Source organism: Leptinotarsa decemlineata, unplaced genomic scaffold (genome assembly GCF_025532065.1).
Source record: "Leptinotarsa decemlineata unplaced genomic scaffold, Ldec_3_MD MMD2_tig00026354_RagTag_RagTag, whole genome shotgun sequence".
Classification (NCBI taxonomy): Eukaryota; Metazoa; Arthropoda; class Insecta; order Coleoptera; family Chrysomelidae; genus Leptinotarsa; species Leptinotarsa decemlineata.
Window position 1 is genome coordinate 15,503,020 of NW_027412702.1, and position 18,883 is coordinate 15,521,902.

General features: G+C 34.0%; 1 protein-coding gene across 2 annotated transcripts in view; it reads left to right on the forward strand.

Annotated features, from left to right (window-relative positions):
* The window catches only part of Pdfr (Pigment-dispersing factor receptor), a 204,470-nt gene extending 193,835 nt beyond the window's left edge, over positions 1-10,635 (forward strand). For both annotated transcript variants that reach the window (XM_074184423.1, XM_074184422.1), the window contains 2 exons: positions 2,494-2,562; positions 10,440-10,635. In XM_074184423.1, coding sequence (XP_074040524.1) covers positions 2,494-2,562; positions 10,440-10,524 — 154 coding nt within the window. In that variant the 3' untranslated portion in view covers positions 10,525-10,635. The remainder of the gene's footprint in view (positions 1-2,493; positions 2,563-10,439) is intronic.
* The last annotated feature ends 8,248 nt before the right edge of the window (positions 10,636-18,883 follow it).

Genomic DNA, 18,883 nt, shown 5'->3' on the forward strand with positions numbered 1-18,883 from the left:
AGTGGTTAGAGTCAAGCTTGAAGATTCCTCAAGACACTTTCTCACTGCCAATAAAATTTCAACACATTTGAATAACACTTTTTTTTGAGATTTACACTCAAGAAATCACAAAACGGCAACCTTGGGTTAGTATTGAACATGCCTGAAGAAGCTATTGTATAGTGAACCACGTGTCACGGTTTTGTAAATGGTTTAAGACAGAGAGAAAGGAAGAAAGAGAGAGAGAGAGAATATACTTCATTGTCATGAGAGTACTCTTGTGGACAAAGTTTCACCTAATCTATAATGTAGTTTATAAATGCATTCAAATTAATTAATTTTCACTCAATACATAAAATCAGTTTGTATATATAAAAACATATAAGTCGTAGAGGATACTGGTGAATAATAAATAAATGATAAAAATCAGTTTGAATATATAGAAATATACAGGGTATAACTGAATAAGCGTAAAACATTTAAGGAGGTAATTCCTCATCGAAAAAAGATAGGATCTTTTATATAAAGAAACTTCATTGGAGCATTCCTTACAGCCCCTTAAAGGGGGTACATAAAATTTGTATAACAATTTTTTCACAAGTACTGAAAAAGTTATAATATTGAAATTAACCTGACGTTTTGTACCATCAAAAAGACACTTAGCCAGTAATTTATTTGGTTTACCCCATGGTTGTAAGGGGTGGAAAACGCAACCCTTAAAATTTATTTCCGATGTAACTTTTTGTCTCATTATTTGTTTACATTCGAAAATTTATTATGCGATACCCCATTATTTCGTCGTTTTCAATGGGGCTGGCATAAACTAGTGATTTTAGGTGTCCCCAAAATAAAAAATCGACGGAATTGAGGTCCAGTGACCTTGGGGGTCAATGCTCAGTGCCTCCTCTTCCTATCCATCGTTGGGAATATGATTCGTCTGAAAAATTTCTTGCTATCACACTAAAATGAGCAGGAGCTCCATTGTGCATAAACTGAGAGTGATTTCGGAGACCAATGGGAACATCTTCCATAAGTTGGGGAAGCTCGTGTTCCAAAAAATGTAGGTAAGCATCTCCATTCAAACGTAAGGAAAGAAAATAGGGCCCAATTAAATAATCCCCAATAATGCCTACCCATACATTAAAAGAGAATCTGTCTTGGAAATGAGTTTGCGTTATCGCATGTGGGTTATCTTCCGCCCAGATGTGGTTGTTATGGAAGTTCATGATACCATTTCTTGAAAAATTAGCCTCATCTGTAAAGAGGATTTTCGATAAAATTTGCGGGTGTTGTTCGACTTTTCTTTGAAGCCATTGAGCAAATTCGATACGTGATTGGAAATCACGTAGCGTAAGTGCCTGGACACGCTGAATAAGATAAGGATATAATTGCTGTTCCTTTAAAATTCTGTAAACTGTCATGTGACTCACATTTAAAGTTTGACTAATTTTTCTTGTACTTGTCTCTGGATGTTCACTAATTTCTTCGAGAACCGCCTCCTCCAATTCTACAGTTCTTGTAGTCCGTGGCCGTCCTACTGCAGAATTTGTTTCAAAGCTTCCAGATTCGGAAAGTCGCCAGAAAAGATTCGTAAATGTCGCTGCACAAAAAGTCACGCGTTGGGGATACCTTTCCTGATAGATGCGTCTGGTTTCGTTTGAATTTCCGTCATTCAAGCCGTATGCAAAAACCATATCAGCCATTTAGGCATTCGTTAAGTCGGGCATGGTATACCAAAAAATCACTTTATAAACTCTGAACTGTGAATTTGTCAATTAATAGTTGAAAATGCGACAGAGAACTTCTATTTTAATAAACAAACTTTCATAGCCTACTCGATTTAATCAACTTAATTTGCAAGCGGAGAGTGACAAAAATTATTGAAATCAAATTTGGCTATAAAGTAATATGCATCGATATAGAAAATTGTAAATATCTCGAAAACGATCACCTCCAATGTTGTTGAGGAGGTGTACCTTTTTTACTTGAAAAAGGTGTGGAAATTAGGTTTTTTCATGAAAAGTACCAAAAGTTTACTGTCAAAAAAGTTAGTGCAATTTAAAATGAATAATGACAGCGTACGCAGTGGCCTCTAGATGTTACATGAAAATTAATACGAAATTATGATTTCTCACGTCAATAAAACCCCGAGTACCGAATTTCGTGCAAATAACTTTTAGAGATATTTTCAGAAAGCGAAAAAAAAATTCAATTTCAACACCCCGTATCTCCGAAACGAAACATTTTCGGTCACAAGTTCATATAGACTTTTTTCTTAAAATTGTTTCAGGAATACGTCACTTGAATATTTTAACGTACTTATGTTACACCCTGTATAAAATTTCAACAGTAATCTTACTCTGAAAGTTCACCTCTGTTTGCTGTCCTTACGCTTTCCGTAATTTTCAAACAAACTAATTTTCGTACTTATCTCCAACTCTGGAAATGAATATCCATTTTCAATGGGTGAAGTTGCGCATATGTTATGTCATTTGTTTCAATGTGTTTTTTCAGTGGAAAAGCATCGAATTGGATTCGTTGTTGTAAACAAGCCCCTCCTTCACCCGAAGAAAAGGAAATAAGGTGAGAGTTTTGTTTTTCAACATCCAAATGCTTCTGAAAAACAGAATAACTGAAATATGTCTCTTAGCTTTTCACTTCTTTTTTTTCAAGTCAGAGAAATTGAGTTTAAAAAAATATGGAAGTTATAATAAAATGAAGATTAATAATAATAGGTGAAAAACTAATGAGTTCATTTCGTTCATATTCAATAATAAATCCTAGTTCCCACTTTCTCATTGACCATAAATGACTTTTTTACCCAAGTTGAGTTTTTTAAGAGAAGGCTGGTGAAAAGTTCTGGTTTGTTTATTTTTTTTTCATCTGCTCTTCAAAACGGATTTTCTGTTCATCTCATCTCCTTTTGAATACATATCATATGTTGGGGAGTTTGGTATGTAATAATAATAATAATAATAATCGTCTTTATTATTTTCAAAAAATATGTAAAAAAAAGATTGAGGAAATACACCAAAAGAAAATCTTGTTGAAAATGAAGGGCGAAGTTCAGTTCAGTTCCTGAATAAATTCAACAACTGAACTGTTCTTCCACTTAACCCTAAAAAATACCTCTCTATCGAATTTTCTTTAAATAATAGAAAAACAAATTTCCAACTTTCTCATTGACCATAAATGACTTTTTTACTTAAGTTAAGATTTTCAAGAGAAGGCTGGTGAAAAGTTCTGGTTTGTTTATTTTTTTTTCATCTGCTCTTCAGAACGGATTTTCTGTTCATCTCATCTCCTTTCAAATAATATATGTTGGGGAGTTTGGTATGTTAATCACTATTAAATATGAAAAGAAAATGATACTGATTATATATAAGTTTATCCATGCATTTCAGTAAAATTTGAAAAAAGAAATCATTCATTCAATTGTTTAGCATACAGGATCTCAGTGTTCGGCGTGATACTTCTATTATAACAGAACTGACTTTGGTAGGACAGATTCCTTTCAGAAGGTTGGTTCAATTTTATTGCATACCTTTGATTGCTTCACCACTAGTTATAGTTTCATTTTAAAATTCACTAAAGCATGAATATATCAGCACTGGGAAAAATGAAGCACACTAGTTATGAATTTCTATAAAAAATCATACCATAAAATGCTTCATGGGTATCTGATAAAATTGGTGAGATTAGGAATCCAGAATAGAAACAGAAAGGTGTGAAAATTGTTCAAGCGAGATAGAACCGGAGTGAGTATGACGATTTTATCCCTGTGATATCTGGATTAAACGTTTACCAGCTTCATCAAATTGACATGGATAGCCGATGATCTCTTCTGAACGAAATATAGTATTTTCTAGGAGAATATCGATACCAATACCAAGGCCATTCAAATATAATCCCACAATTTTATTCTGATAAGATTGTAGATTTTATGTGGTAGATAACAGGTTATTGGTCTTCATTAGAGAAATTAGATTGAGTATCCTACTCCAATGACTTATTTTCTGAAGAGGACAGACACTTCATTGATTTTATCAAATATTCCAGGAATATGAAGGCCAATCATGAATGCAGAAAGTCTTTCATGAAGCTTCAAATTTCATACTGAACTTGGAAATCTTCGAAATTATGCAGTACTATAACCTACACTATGGCTAGTGTACTATGGCTGTGTACTATGGCTGAATAGTGTACTATGAATGTAACTGAACAGTATATTTTTAGGAATCAACACCTGGAATAGATATTGTAGAAACAGTGTTAAGAGAGGAACATTTTCAGAATATGTTCAGTATTTCACTTTCATTAGGTCCTTGTTAATGGAATAGATTTGACTACCTTCTTCGAAATGATCGATAACAGGTTTTTTACGATCAGGCAGTATGAAGGCACTGTCTACTTGGAGTGGTTTATTCAGAAAACTGTTTTAGTGTCCAAGAAATGAACACGATCAGTTATGACGTTCAAACTATAGAAAATAATTACGGATAACCATCAAACATAAAGATCAAAAGAATATGAATACTAACTAACACATTACAGATACAAATAAAATAAAAAAGTATGCGAGAAGAGTCAGATGCTACATTTGCAATACGCATATATACAGACGGCTCAAAAACCAAAGAAGCCTAAAGATTAAGTGAGAAATGGGAAAAAATACCAGCGTGGTTCAAACAGAACTGGCTGGTAACTCAATCGTCACAAAATGAATAACCAGGAAAGGAATTTCTGGCAAAAAATAACAATCTGCACTTATAGCAGACAAGCCCTAGTAGCCTTGAACAGACAACGTGTTTCCTCAGGTTTAGTACTAGAGTATCATCAAGATTCAGTTGAAGCCTCGGTAGATAATAACATTATTCTGAGGTGGATTAAAGGGCACGATAGAAGTAAAGGTAATCGCATTGCCGATCTACGGCCTAATGACTTCGACAATTGCGAAACTATCCAAACGTCACACCCATGCTCAATCCCTAAAGAGATGGGATGAAATTAAAGGATGCAGTTTTGCCAGGATCACCCTGGGCGACCCTGTGTAGCTGGCGCCAAAGAAATATTTGGCAATGACCAGGAAAAATCTACACTCAACAATAGGATTTCTGACTGAGGACTGTCAACTAAAGAAACACCTCAAAATGTTGAGGGGTTAATGGGGCTAATGGACACACCTCTATGCAGGGTGTGTGAACAGGAAGATGAAACTGTCAGGCATGTCCTATGCGAATTTCCGGAGTTATCGTCAATAAGAGAGTGTATGTTCGGCAAGTCCTGGCCTACACCTGACGATATAAAGGAGATGTCTCCCAGAGACCTGTCCCCCTTCCTGGAAAGGCCAGGATGCACGATAACCTAGGAGGACAACTCCTTGGGAGGATGTACAATGGGTAACACGTGGCCTAAGTGCTCCAGGCCTACACTCACCCTCCCTACTCTACAGATACAGAACTATGCGAGAAATTTCCAATAACATACACAGATGCTTTGAATGTAGCCCAACAGAGCTAAACTAAACGAACTTGGGAAAATCATAATTCAAGAATGTCTACGTTTACACGAACATATGTATAATATCTATTTTCATAACAATCGAGGTACTAACATCCATTCTCTGAGATTTATCAACATGAATCAAGCGTAGGTGAGTAGGTAGATTAAAATTACACCACCATAGTTTTTCTATCCATACTCGACCAAACAAATTCAACATCGATAGAAAAATAATTCGGAATATTTTCCAAACTCAACAATTACAAAACATTGCTATCAATATCAGCAAGATTGGATGAGTTTCGGATAGGATAGTAGTGACATAACGTTAATCGTATATTATTGATTATTAATTTATCGTTAATTTTTTCTTCTATTTGAATATATTTGTGGAAATTTCACAATTTCAATTTGTTTGTAGTAATATTTGTTAGGCATATTAATTGTTCAGTTGTTTTTGCTAGAATGAAATATTTACGTACATTTATTTGATGCATGAATTCGATTCGTTGGTTCAAAGCGAAGTTGTACAGATTCAATTAAAAAAAAATTATTTAGCAGCGACAGTGTATGTGGGCAAAGAGTGAATTGAAATCATAGTGTTTGTTCATTTGGAAAATTGAGTTTTTTCATTGTTGGCGAACATGAATTATTAGTTAGATAACATTTTTTTGTGAAAAAAAGTTTTGGCTTTCTACTACTCCATCTTGATACAAAAAAATGTGGGAATCTTCCAAAGAAAGGAAGGAAGTAATCAATTTGAAAATAAGTAACTCTATACATGGATGTGTAAATCATGCAAAGAAGCAACTTTCAGACACAAACTGAAAGAAAGTCCTCCTGAAACAGCTACTTCAATATAAACATTGAATTACACGAAAGAAAAAAATCTTTCGAAACAAATACTTTTACATGAACACTGAATTATACAGAAGATACTTTTCTCCACTCAGTTTGTATTCCAAACATTCGTTATGGAATGAAATTCAGATATCATTCACAGGAGTTCTACTTTACCATTCATCTAAAGTACTCATCACTCCAAAGTGATGTTGGAACAGGCTTTAGCTAGAAGACAGCAAGAGCTCCACAAGGAAGAGAAGCCGCCACACCCATTACTTGTACTTCCCCACGTCAGAGGATTGTCGAAAAGGCTAAGAAGAATTGGGTCCAAGTATAACATCCGAACCAGCTTCAGTTCTGGAAACACTATCCGTAGCAGCCTCACAAAAACCAGGCCACCAAACGCGGACTGCGATTCCAAGAATTGAATTTACCGGATACCCTGCGAGTGCGGAGAATCATATATCGGTGAAACAAAGAGGCCATTGAAAGTTCGCATTGCCAAGCATAAGAAACACACACACAGCGAGGAGAAACCAGCGAGCTGAAGCTGAAATCATCCACAAGGAAGGAAGTTTAGGTGAAAATTCAAAGAAGCCGCATATATGTGTTTAAAACGCATTTAGCCAAGCTAGCGTAGAGATACGCAACATATGGAAACCTCTAGTCAAGCGAAACACGACCAACTCCCGCTGAACGTCAGCTTCCGCTAAAACCAATGAAGCGGGGACAGGGAAGAGGGGATAGGTAAAAGCACTCGAATGACCTATAAATAGTGAATCTGAAAATGAGATTAACTTGAGGTCCGGTTGAGAAATTTTTATACTTACCGGAGCCACCTGACAGCGACTCTCGGGGGTGATCTTTGGTTCTGCTTCGTTGGCCCCCTGTGTTTGTCCCTCTGTCGGAATCTGGGGTACTTCATGTTAAGTGCGTTATGTAGGTCGCTTAGCGCTGGGTTGCTCGAATTCTGTCAAACGTGTCCTCTGCGTGTTTCCTCATGTATGTGTCTAAGTTGTGTATGTTCAGGTCTAGAACCCAGAATATGTACCTATCCGGTACATATTTTGGAGCGTTTACGGCGGCCCTTACGCACGCGTTCATAAACGACTGGATCTGTCTTCTGTATGGTAGTGAAGGCATACAGGATTATCTGTAGTATTGCGGTCTTTATCATCAGTAGCTTCACTTTCAGTCTCATGTTGATTCTTCGACCTATTATTAGTAATAGGTGTTGTCGGGCAGATCTCGCCATTCCTATTCTCTGCCGTACGTGAGACCTGAACATTAATCTAGGTTGACCCCCAAGTAGCATGCTTCGTTGGTCCACGGAATCTCTTTTCCTTTGGAGATGACGATTCCTTCCGGTTGTACCATCCTCCGGGTGAACAGTATTGCCTGATTCTTGTCAGGGTTTATACTGATCTTCTACAGGTTGGCCCATTCCTCTAATCTATCAGCCTGTTGCTGCAAGTATCTGATGACGTGCGCTTGGCTTGTTGATCTCGCCAGCAGAGCTGTGTCGTCCGCATAGAGCGCCAAATTCTTGAAGTTGTTCTTTGGCTTGGGCACCACTGCTCTGTATACCAAGAAGAGGTGTGGCGAAAGGACTGCACCTTGTGGAACCCCTGTTTCCAGTAATCGCATCGTTGAGAGTTCTTGTCCTACTCTGCAGCGGCATCGCCTGTCATCTAGAAGAGACTCGATTGATCTTATCATTGGTAAAAAAAGCTCTGTAGTGTATGACTTGTTTTAAATACTACCTCTATACCTAGTTCCTTGAAAATCTTTCCAAAGTTCTTCGTGTGTTGGTGGTATGGAACTGATTTTCCTAACCTAGAATTTTTCGTCCTCGTAATATAATTTACAATACCCCTCGAGAAACCGTTACTGACTTCTATTTCCTGTAACGATAGTTACAAAAAAAATTGGTAAATAAAAAGAAAGTTTCAATTCTCTTTTCTTCATTATGATCTCCTACCACGTAGCAACGGCTATATGCATCAATTTAATAGTTTACTATATAGCTTGTTAAAATAATAGATTTAGTTATCAGATTCACCTGACTAAGGCAATATTGAAAAATTGATTTTAAGACAATCAATACGCAGGTAGCTAGCAGAGGTATCTATGGTATAAATAAGGACAACATTGTATGTAAATTTAGTTTAATCTTCCCTTTGAAGATGATCACTTGGTGATTGAAACACGTGTCGGGATGTTAAAAATAACGGTTTAGTGTTGGGTAGAACTCCAGTAATATTCAATAATTTACCTCTTCATGTCACTATTGGAATTCGGTCGTTCACATCTTCATCAGTAGTCCAAATCTGCAAGTGTGCAAGCCTTACAAACAAAATTACCGTTTATTCATATTTTTGCTGAAAGTTCTATGACAATTATGTTTTATGCTAAGTTATCGATTGCCCTCAGTAGATATCGATTAGTGAAAACGTTACATGGCGATAAAAAACGAAACGGTATTGACATACAATTCCACTCATAACGCTCCTAATCTCGAATTGGATTTAAGTTTCAAGAATATTTTATTATAATCATTTCCCAAAACTTATGTAACACTCACATGAGTAACATTGATGGGTTAGATTAGATATCATGATGAAGCGGTAAACTTGATAGTCGACATATCTTTAATATAATAATACTAAGTATACATTGACGAATAAAGTTTTGCAACCCCGATGTTTTTTATTGTTTGTTTTTCAACAGTCAGTTGTTTCAGTTCCAACAGAAATGATTTTCTCAATTGATTTTCTTACCAATCTTCCCACCAATCTTCAAAGCTGAAGAAATTCAATACAATCTTTAAACCCCTATTTCACCTCCTTGGGGGGTGGAAATTCCTGATTTCCTTTCTTGAACGAAGGCAATCCATTTCAAGAAAGGTAACTGAACCTATACGAATTATATTGTGTTTCAATCCTGTGAATGATTTCTTATTCAATTCCAAAACGAATATTTGGAATACGAACTGAATAGGGAAAAGTTTTTTGTGTATTTCAGTGATCATATAAAAGTACTAGTTATTGCCCGCGGCTTCGCCAGTGTAGAATTTGCTTTGTCACATTAACAAACAGTTACAATATTTTTTTATCAAATCAAAATTTCAGGTTTCTAACTTCAAAACTGAAGACATTCAATACAATCTTCAAACCCCTATTTTTCCTCCTTGGGGGTGGAAATTCCTGATTCCCTTTCTTGGTACTTATTTATGCTATACAAAGAACCTACCTGCATATTTCAAGGTAACAGATTACGATAAAGACAAACCATCTAGAAAAATGCTGGATGGTTTCAGATCTTGTATTGGATTTGATTTGAATCAAACTGAATTGCTCATTATTTGAATATTCGTTCATAACGATGCTGTAACGGTTTTCTCGTGGATTCGAGAATAATTGATCACGCTTTACAAACTCGACTTCATTTACTGGACTGCTAATACAACACAAAAATTCCAATAATTGAACTTCTATCGCCTTATTAGTTGACTTCGTACCACACTTTCAACTAGACTAGCCCCATCTACTTGTTGTATATCCTAATGGAAGTCTTCTGAAGCCGATAGGAATATTCTCGACCATGTCACAATCGATTGACGAAGACCAGCGGTGGCCGGCTTTATCTTTTTAGGGGATAATTCAGATTACAAATAACTTTCCATAATATAATCAGTTCAATGTATCCTTTTCCTTCCCAGAACAGCTGATTCTTTGAAAAATATTAATACAATTCCTTTGAGAAATGATCGTATCAATCTAGATAGTTTTTTCAAATATTCATCAATCATACTTTCGAAAACTGTTAAGTGTTATATATAACGATGAAACTGATAAGTTTTGTATATCGTGGGACATCGTATATTTTTTCCTATGTAAAATGAATCATTTTTCTATATTTCACGTGAGTAACAACTGCATAAAAGATGCATTGTTGTGAAACGTCATTTAACATTTCCACCTGCAAAAATCTTTATATTTCATAGTAGTGGCGTTGGGCTGCGTTATTTGTCGCTCAAACCCAATATATTATGTGCCATAAAGAAGTAGTTTTATTCTAGTGTTTGCCTCTCATCATCTAATTTCTTCTTACAGCACATCCCGGAGTAATTGGTCTTCCAAACACACCGTAGAAGAAACAGATACGTCACTGATGGAAGTTAAGGACACAACGGAATAATTTCGTTTTACAAGATATAGATATGGATAAGATATATACAAGATATAGTGAGATATTTTGTTTTTCGAGTGACTGTTAATATTATTTCTGATAATAAAACCATATGATTGATATTGTTTTCTATCAACTAATGATATTTCTGTTCTGAATTGATGTATGGAATGATATTTCACCAAAGAAATGAAAAAGAAGTTTTTCTTCGATTCACAACCTTACTCAATAGATACTTGTTTCGAAGTGAATGAATACGAATCGAATTATTACTTTTCAATTTACATAATTACAATTACTACTGAGTGTTGCGGTTTCTCTGTCTTGTTGGATGAGTGGAACAAACTTATTGATATTTTGTGTATTAAACGTTGCTGTAAATATATTATTCAGTTTGAACTTTCTCAACACACTTGTGTGACAATCCTTGATTCAAGTTTATGAAATTTTTTAGTCAGAATATGGTGGTGTGTATACTGGGGACAAGACATTGAGAAACATGAATAAACGTAACATCAAACTTTCTATATTTTTTTTAAAAACTTTTATTCATGAAATATATGTATATACAAAAAAATACCTGCAATCTATCTTATAAACTATTTATATACATATGTATTCATAATTCAGGCACTTATAATTGAAACTGGAAATAAAATATTTTATTTGAAAAATTACCTACTTTTCCTGATTTAATAAGGATTGTCCAAAACAATGTGTAACGAAGAAAAAGAATTGAAACTTTCTATGTTTTTCCCACTTTCATTCGTAACTAACGTTACTGCAGTTTCGTCCTATAAGTACATTTTCAAACTTATACATATAATGTATATGAGTTATAAGTTATACATATAATGCATAAGTTTGAGAATGTCCTCAAATGACGAAACTGCAGAAACGTTAGTTACAAATAAAATTGGTAAAAAACATAGAAAGTTTCAATTCTCTTTTCTTTGCCGTGTTAGGAATCACACGTTAAAAGGTAAGACCTCGTTAGTCCTTAGCTCGCACAAGTTTCTCAACTTCCGAGACTTGTCGTTCGTATGGGGACGACAGCTGATTAACGGAAAAACCGATATTTTTTTTTAATAATGATTTCCTACCACGTAGTAACGGCTACATCCATCTACAATGTGTAACAATGATCATACTGATAATTATTGTGAACAACAGACCCATCTATCGAATGATTATATGTTCAAGTTAGGGCTTGAAAACAAAATCAATAATATATTTTCCGCTGTAACATATTTCAGAGACAGCGACATCTAGATTTCATATATTAAACGTTAAGTTATATTGATTAGTGCATCACAAACCGTTCTCAATGAATGGAATCAATTGTATGTGTTCGTAGTGAACACTACAACTGAAATTAACTTACTAGTAGGTAAAAAAAGCTTTTTCATTGATGTGTATCTACATGTAAATTATTTTCTTCGTTCTTTCTTAGTTATGGTTAGCTATGGCGCCACCTAATGAACATGATCTCTACGAACTGTAATTAGATATGGATCCTGATCGTATATGAACTAATTTTCAACAACTCTTGTCGGATCGTTTTGATATTGGATTTCAGTTGAGTAGCTAATTCTGTAGACTTTTGAAAAGTTTCTCCGCTAGAGGGAACCTGACGTCAATAAAAAATTTAGAGTGCTCAGAACCGTAAAATTATGGTAATGTATTGAATTCACATTCAAAGTTCAAGATATCAACATAACATCTTGATGCAATAGTTGTTTGACAATGACGTTTAGTGTAAGTACATGAAATCTATCATTACCTTATAATAAATTACGGAAAATTCGATGAAAAATATAATTTGAATATGATACGGAAGCTGGAAATGACATTTTCATTAATAGATATTACTGTAATGGATTTATTTGATATCTAGGGACATCTACCAAATGAAGTTCTGTCTCTGAAAAACCAATTGAATTTCAAATGATTTCAACGGGATAATGATTTGGCTGGATATTTCAATATAATCAATAGGGGATTCTAGCGATTTCATTTCACTAGAGGGATTCTGGAGTAGTTGACGAATATAGGTGACAAGTATCATTTTCGTTCAAATCAAAACATTGAACACATCCTCCATTATAAGGAAAAAATACTTCATAGAGTTCATATAGTGATCATTTTTGGAAGGGATGTAGTGATAATTACTCAAAATTATTAGTTCTGTTGGCTTGCTGAGGTTTTGGAAAGCAATAAATACTTGAAGAAAACTCGAAAATATTTTTTCATTGCTTCTGAAAAATCAGAACGTCACTGGAATCATTCCTTTAGAATGATTCATTACTTCACGCCTACAACTGTCACCAAATGATACCACAGTGTTAAATTGGTGCATCCATGATCCTATGCCGGATAACGCTATTTCGTTTTTTCATAGTATCATTGATACTGATCCTGAATCTCAAGTATTATTTCAACATTGTTTTTCTTCTTTCTATATTGTATGTCACTGTAAGTTGGAATCATATGAAATTTTTTATCATTGACTTCAGGAAAAAAAATCTCATTAAAAGTTCTGTCGGTTATGAAATTCATTCAGTCATATAAAAGATTGACAAAAATACCGATATCCATGATAATCTTGTGACGCACTGTTTGGAACCTTTTGTGTAGTAATGAATATTACTGGAATTTTTTCCAACACCAAACCGATATTTTAACAGCTCGACATGTGTTTCGATAACCAAGTCATCATCTTCAAGAGGAAGATTGAACTCTTTCACTTAAAGATGATTACTTGGTGATCGAAACATGTATCGAGATGTTAAAATAGCGGTTTGATGTTGGGATGAAATTCCAGTAATATTTATCCATGATGATAGTTATACAATTTTTATAACATTTTTTCTTTGCTACATAATAGCTCCATCAGTTGGACTCGTCCATCAAACTATCTTACAATGTATTTTGTATAACGATAGGTTATCACCAAACTTCAGAAGAATGATTAGTTTATCACTTCTGTCTGGCGTTCCGAACCGCAAACATTTTTTTATGAATCTGTTTAAAAATCTGTTCAGAATCTGTTTTTTCGTTAACCAGCTGTCGCACCCCTACGAACGACAACCCTCAGAAGTCAAAACTTGTGCGAGCTAAGGATTAACGAGGTCTTACCTTTTAACGTGCCCTGTTTGTTTGGGTCAAATTCAATAATTGAAGTTTAAACTCCTTCCTTTCTTCGTATTGGCAGATTGATCGGATATTTGGTACACACATTTAGTTTTGATGACAACACAATTCAATGAATTCTGTTAAATTGTGAAACCAAGATGTACTTAATCAAAAGTGAAAAATGATTAAAAAATAATAAAATCGTTGGGCGTAGCGTAACCTGAGTAATTATGTTTATATGTAGAGAGTGGTGTGATGACTGCTACCTAGGACCATCCAAATAACTTTTCAGTTTTCAGTACGTTTTTCAATAAAACCGTTCGACATAAAAAATATTTTTTACTTATTTTGTTTTCAATAACACCGTTCAACATATTTTTTTACTAATTTCATTCATTCGGCAGTCGTCGTCGAAACACAAGTTTGCAGGAATCCACGTAACCTCCGTTCATTTTCCATATTTTTATTTTAAAATTTTTGTCGATCTCATAAATGACGTTTTTATATGGGTAGTTGTCATCGCCTCTTTTAATCGCCACTTTTAATTGTCACATCAAAATTTCCCATTACATTTGTTACATAACGAGAATAATCGATATCAGTATCGATAAAAATGATGAGGTGAGACTCAAGAATAGGTGAATCATATATTGGAAAAATGATTGATTAGTTTGGATTCTCGTAAGATAGTTAGTCATAAAAATATCAATGGGAATTTTGTTACCTGTAAGGAATATTTTATACGTCATTTTTGAAGAAAACTGTCGTTATTCAAACGTCGTTATTAGAAGTTCAGTTCTTTTGTACTTGAGCCATAAACGCTCAAACTACTCTTTTAACTACTGGCTAAGTTGAAATTTGACATGGAAATGTTCAATATATATATATATATATATATATATATATATATATATATATATGACTAACAGCGAGTACAGGGACATTTTGTACATTTGGAAAAATATTTATACCAAAGTGTATATAAGTTATTTTTGTGATATATGAGTTCACTTAACAGATGCTATTCACAAAATGGATATACTCATGTCCGTCTTTTTTATATATCAATTTTTGTATAAACCGTATAATACCAGGACTTCCTTTCAAATTGTCTATGAAAAATAGATTACGATATGAGATGCAGATGGACTGTTGTACTGTTGAGAATCACTGATACTTTTTGAAATGAAAAGTAACATCCATGATTCAATATTTGTACTTATTTACTTATTTTGATGTGTTTTGACGTTTGTCAAATGGACTTGGGAAAAAATTAATAGTTTCTAATATTTTCCTGAATTCATATTTGTGATAAATTTCTTCAATGTACTGTTATAAATATGAAGAAAATTGAAAAATCTTCCTTTGGTTAATCAATAACAGAGGTCAAGTACGAGGAACGAACACTAGACAATTCGTACCACCTACGGAATCCTTACTTCAACTTATATTCCGTGTTTCTCTTCGTTGTTTTCGGTTTTACTCTAATTACGTCTTGAGTTCTACATCCGATCAAATTTCATTTCATACACGACTAGAGACATGTTTTCCCTACTAGATAAAATGGATAAGACTTTCGCGGCCGAGGTTTTCAGTATCACTACTTCTATTCGGGTTTGAAGGCCTACGTTTATTGAAGATTCTTCCTGACGTTCCGTTGGCGCAAATGGATAGCTTCTTCAGAGACTCATATATCTTGATTTTGACTCCGATGACTAGGTATTCCGACTGCGTAGATCATATTCATATGGGTTCAAGTAGTTTGAATTGCTATTTACTATACCTGGATTCAGTAAATTTCCATTAACATTCGTTCTACCTGGAGTCACGATGTTTGCTATTCTTGAACTTCTTAGAATGGGATTCCATATTCGGTTGAGGATCACATCTTCCTCTTTTCTGTTGAAATTATCCGTGTGTTAGTGGGATCTCTATTGCCTCCCGTACCAGCCGGCTTTGGTATTCCTGGTTAGGGGCAATAAGTTTCGAGTTTTCAAATAGAATCCTGTGGTTTCCCTCACTGAGTGCGTGTTTCGCCACAGCCGACTTGCCCGTTTGGCATAGTCTACAGTTTCTTCCATGTTCGTTCAGCCTTGTACGCAATATTTTGGTGGTACCGATATATACTTTCCCACAAGTGCACGGTATGGGATATACTCCTGCTGCTGATAGTGGGTCTCTTTTGTCTTTAGCCGACTTGGGGTTCAGTTGTATCTTCTTGTTGAGTTTGAAAACCGTTTTGTTGTTGTATTTCCCCAAGAGTTTTACAATTCTGTCTGTGAATCTAGGGATATATGATAGATATGAAAGATATTTGAAAATGCCATTTAAAAAATCTTCGAAGAGACATTGTTCAAGATCTTTTTTATAAATATATCTGTTTCCACCTTCTACTGGTACAGAATCGCAGTAGGTAAAGATATTGCAAAACTGATCCTTATTCATTGGAATCATCGATTTGAATTCTCCATCTGTAAAACTCTCTTGATCCTGGTAATCCCACTGGGGCATGTTCTGTACATTCCTAAGTTCTTACATTTTTTTCATTCTACATGATCGAAAATTAAACTGTATCCCAGGAAGAATTAGTCTCAGGAAAAAACCGTTCTCATCCTCCAGGTGATGTATGCAAGACCTAGGCATTATCTCTGAAATAAATATTTTTCAAAACACAAACATTGATTGGGCACTTCAAAGTTAACCGATTCAGATTGAGTTTTGCATTACATACTACGCACGATTCTCTCGGAGTTTGTTTCAAAATATTCAGCTTGAGAAACATCCAGTCGTCTTCCAAAGCAAAGTCTCTTTCATTACTGCTATTACAATTCAGGTACAGTCTCGTGAAGTTGTCAATGAGAATATCTGGTAGTTCTGATTCTTCCTTTTGTTTAATAGCAATCTCCTGTTCTTCTTCATTATTAACCCCATCTAATTTTGTCATTCGTTCTATATGGAAAATATTTTTGTATATGAAACAATGTCATTGATTTTGAATAAAAGCCATCAAAGACGCATGAAAAATCAAATAAACAGGCAAAAGAACCAAACTTTAGAAAAATATGTACTCATGTAGTACAGACATTACTAATGATATGTCATCATGACAATATGAGGTATCATCTGACTGTTACTCTTGCAAACAGCCGATTCACGAGAAAGGCTGCTCGCAGCTCACATCCAGTGAGATCAAATGTCTGTAACTCAAATCAGGCAGGGCGTTTCACGAAAGGGTCTCGGAGACCCAGACTGATAAAGATAATATTCAATACACAGGAAGAAGCCAACCAAATTATCCGAAACACGAAAATATTAAAGCAACAGGCCAGTTTCAATGACATTGTTGTGACAACTGACAAAACGTCCCTTCAAATGAAGCAGTATAAAGATCTTTTTCAAGCTGATAATTTTCTGCAGGCTCACCTGATACTTCCTGATACTCTGTTCCAATTGAATTGTAATTTGTTTTAAAAGTTTCATTTAATTTTTTGCAAGATTTTTTTAATAAAAGTTTGGTGAAAAAATACTATTTTAAATATTTGGAATGTGCCCTCATGAGTTCCGGGATATGCAACAACAATTGATTGCAACAATAAAACAAATATAAGTATAAAATGAATGAAATGAAATCGACCTTCAAGTTTTTGTGAGATTTCTTTCTTTTCAGTCTAACAATTGAATATATAAAGGAGGAGTCTTTATTTTATTTATTTATTCGATTCCAACTAGACAACCACATATGGACACATGCTATTTTCAAATTATAATAAAAAATTGTGGAAAATATGTTCATTTTCACCATCTACACCATTCAATATATAATTGGAACCTCCTTGAAAATTTGAAAATTTATTTAGTTTATTGCAATTCAGATACAACCAGACAAAGAGTCCACTAAAGTATCCACAAAAATATTTAAATGATTATGTAACATATAATGTTGACATTTTCATTGTGATGAAACAAACAACAATTGATTGCAACAATAAAACAAATATAAGTATAAAATGAATGAAATGAAATCGACCTTCAAGTTTTTGTGAGATTTCTTTCTTTTCAGTCTAACAATTGAATATATAAAGGAGGAGTCTTTATTTTATTTATTTATTCGATTCCAACTAGACAACCACATATGGACACATGCTATTTTCAAATTATAATAAAAAATTGTGGAAAATATGTTCATTTTCACCATCTACACCATTCAATATATAATTGGAACCTCCTTGAAAATTTGAAAATTTATTTAGTTTATTGCAATTCAGATACAACCAGACAAAGAGTCCACTAAAGTATCCACAAAAATATTTAAATGATTATGTAACATATAATGTTGACATTTTCATTGTGATGAAATAAGTTTGTTTTGATGTTAATAATATCACAATTTCGAGAAGACTGCTTTATTTTCGATTTCATAGAATACATAAAAAACTAGACACACAGCTGTGTTGTGGAAGCGGTGGTGCTGAATGTTTACATTTATACAGTATAGGTGACAAAGTTAATAAGAAAAATATACGTATAGGCAGATGAGATACCAAAATTAGAATATTATGAAAATCATTTGAAATAATGATTTGAAACACACTTCATAAAAAAAACGTTGTGTTCACTGTAGGAAAAATATTTTAGAGTATGTGTAATTTTTTATTAAGATGAACGAAAGATATCGATTAGATAATTGAAAATTTTCTGAACAATTCTACATAAAAGAGATTTCTGCGACGAATTTGTTTGCTTGAAGAGTATGTGAAATACATTGTTTTTCTTGAATGCCGATCAGGAACATTAATTTCAATTTAATTTAAAAGGGTTAGAGTTGTCTATGGTGTTGTTCGTGATTTTATGTAATAACAATATATCCAAAACCTCTCTTCTATTTGATAGGGATATCAAATAGAAAGATTTTGTGACATTATCGATTTCACCATTGTAGTGATTACTGATAAGTAATAATTATAATAATCCGATAATTCAAATTATATATTATTATGAATATATCAACCTTTTTCAATTTCCTGACGTCTATAAGCAAAAAAACTATGACATGGTATTTGTCTTGTCAAAACAATATTGACTCTTTTCCGTAAGGTGGTGCATTAATTATTCTTCAATCTTAGAATCCCAGCATTACCCAATCATACCTAGAATTATTATATTATATCCGTCATGGGGAATCTAATGAAAACATCAGCAAAAAAAACAGGTGATCGAATTTTCGAAAATTCAC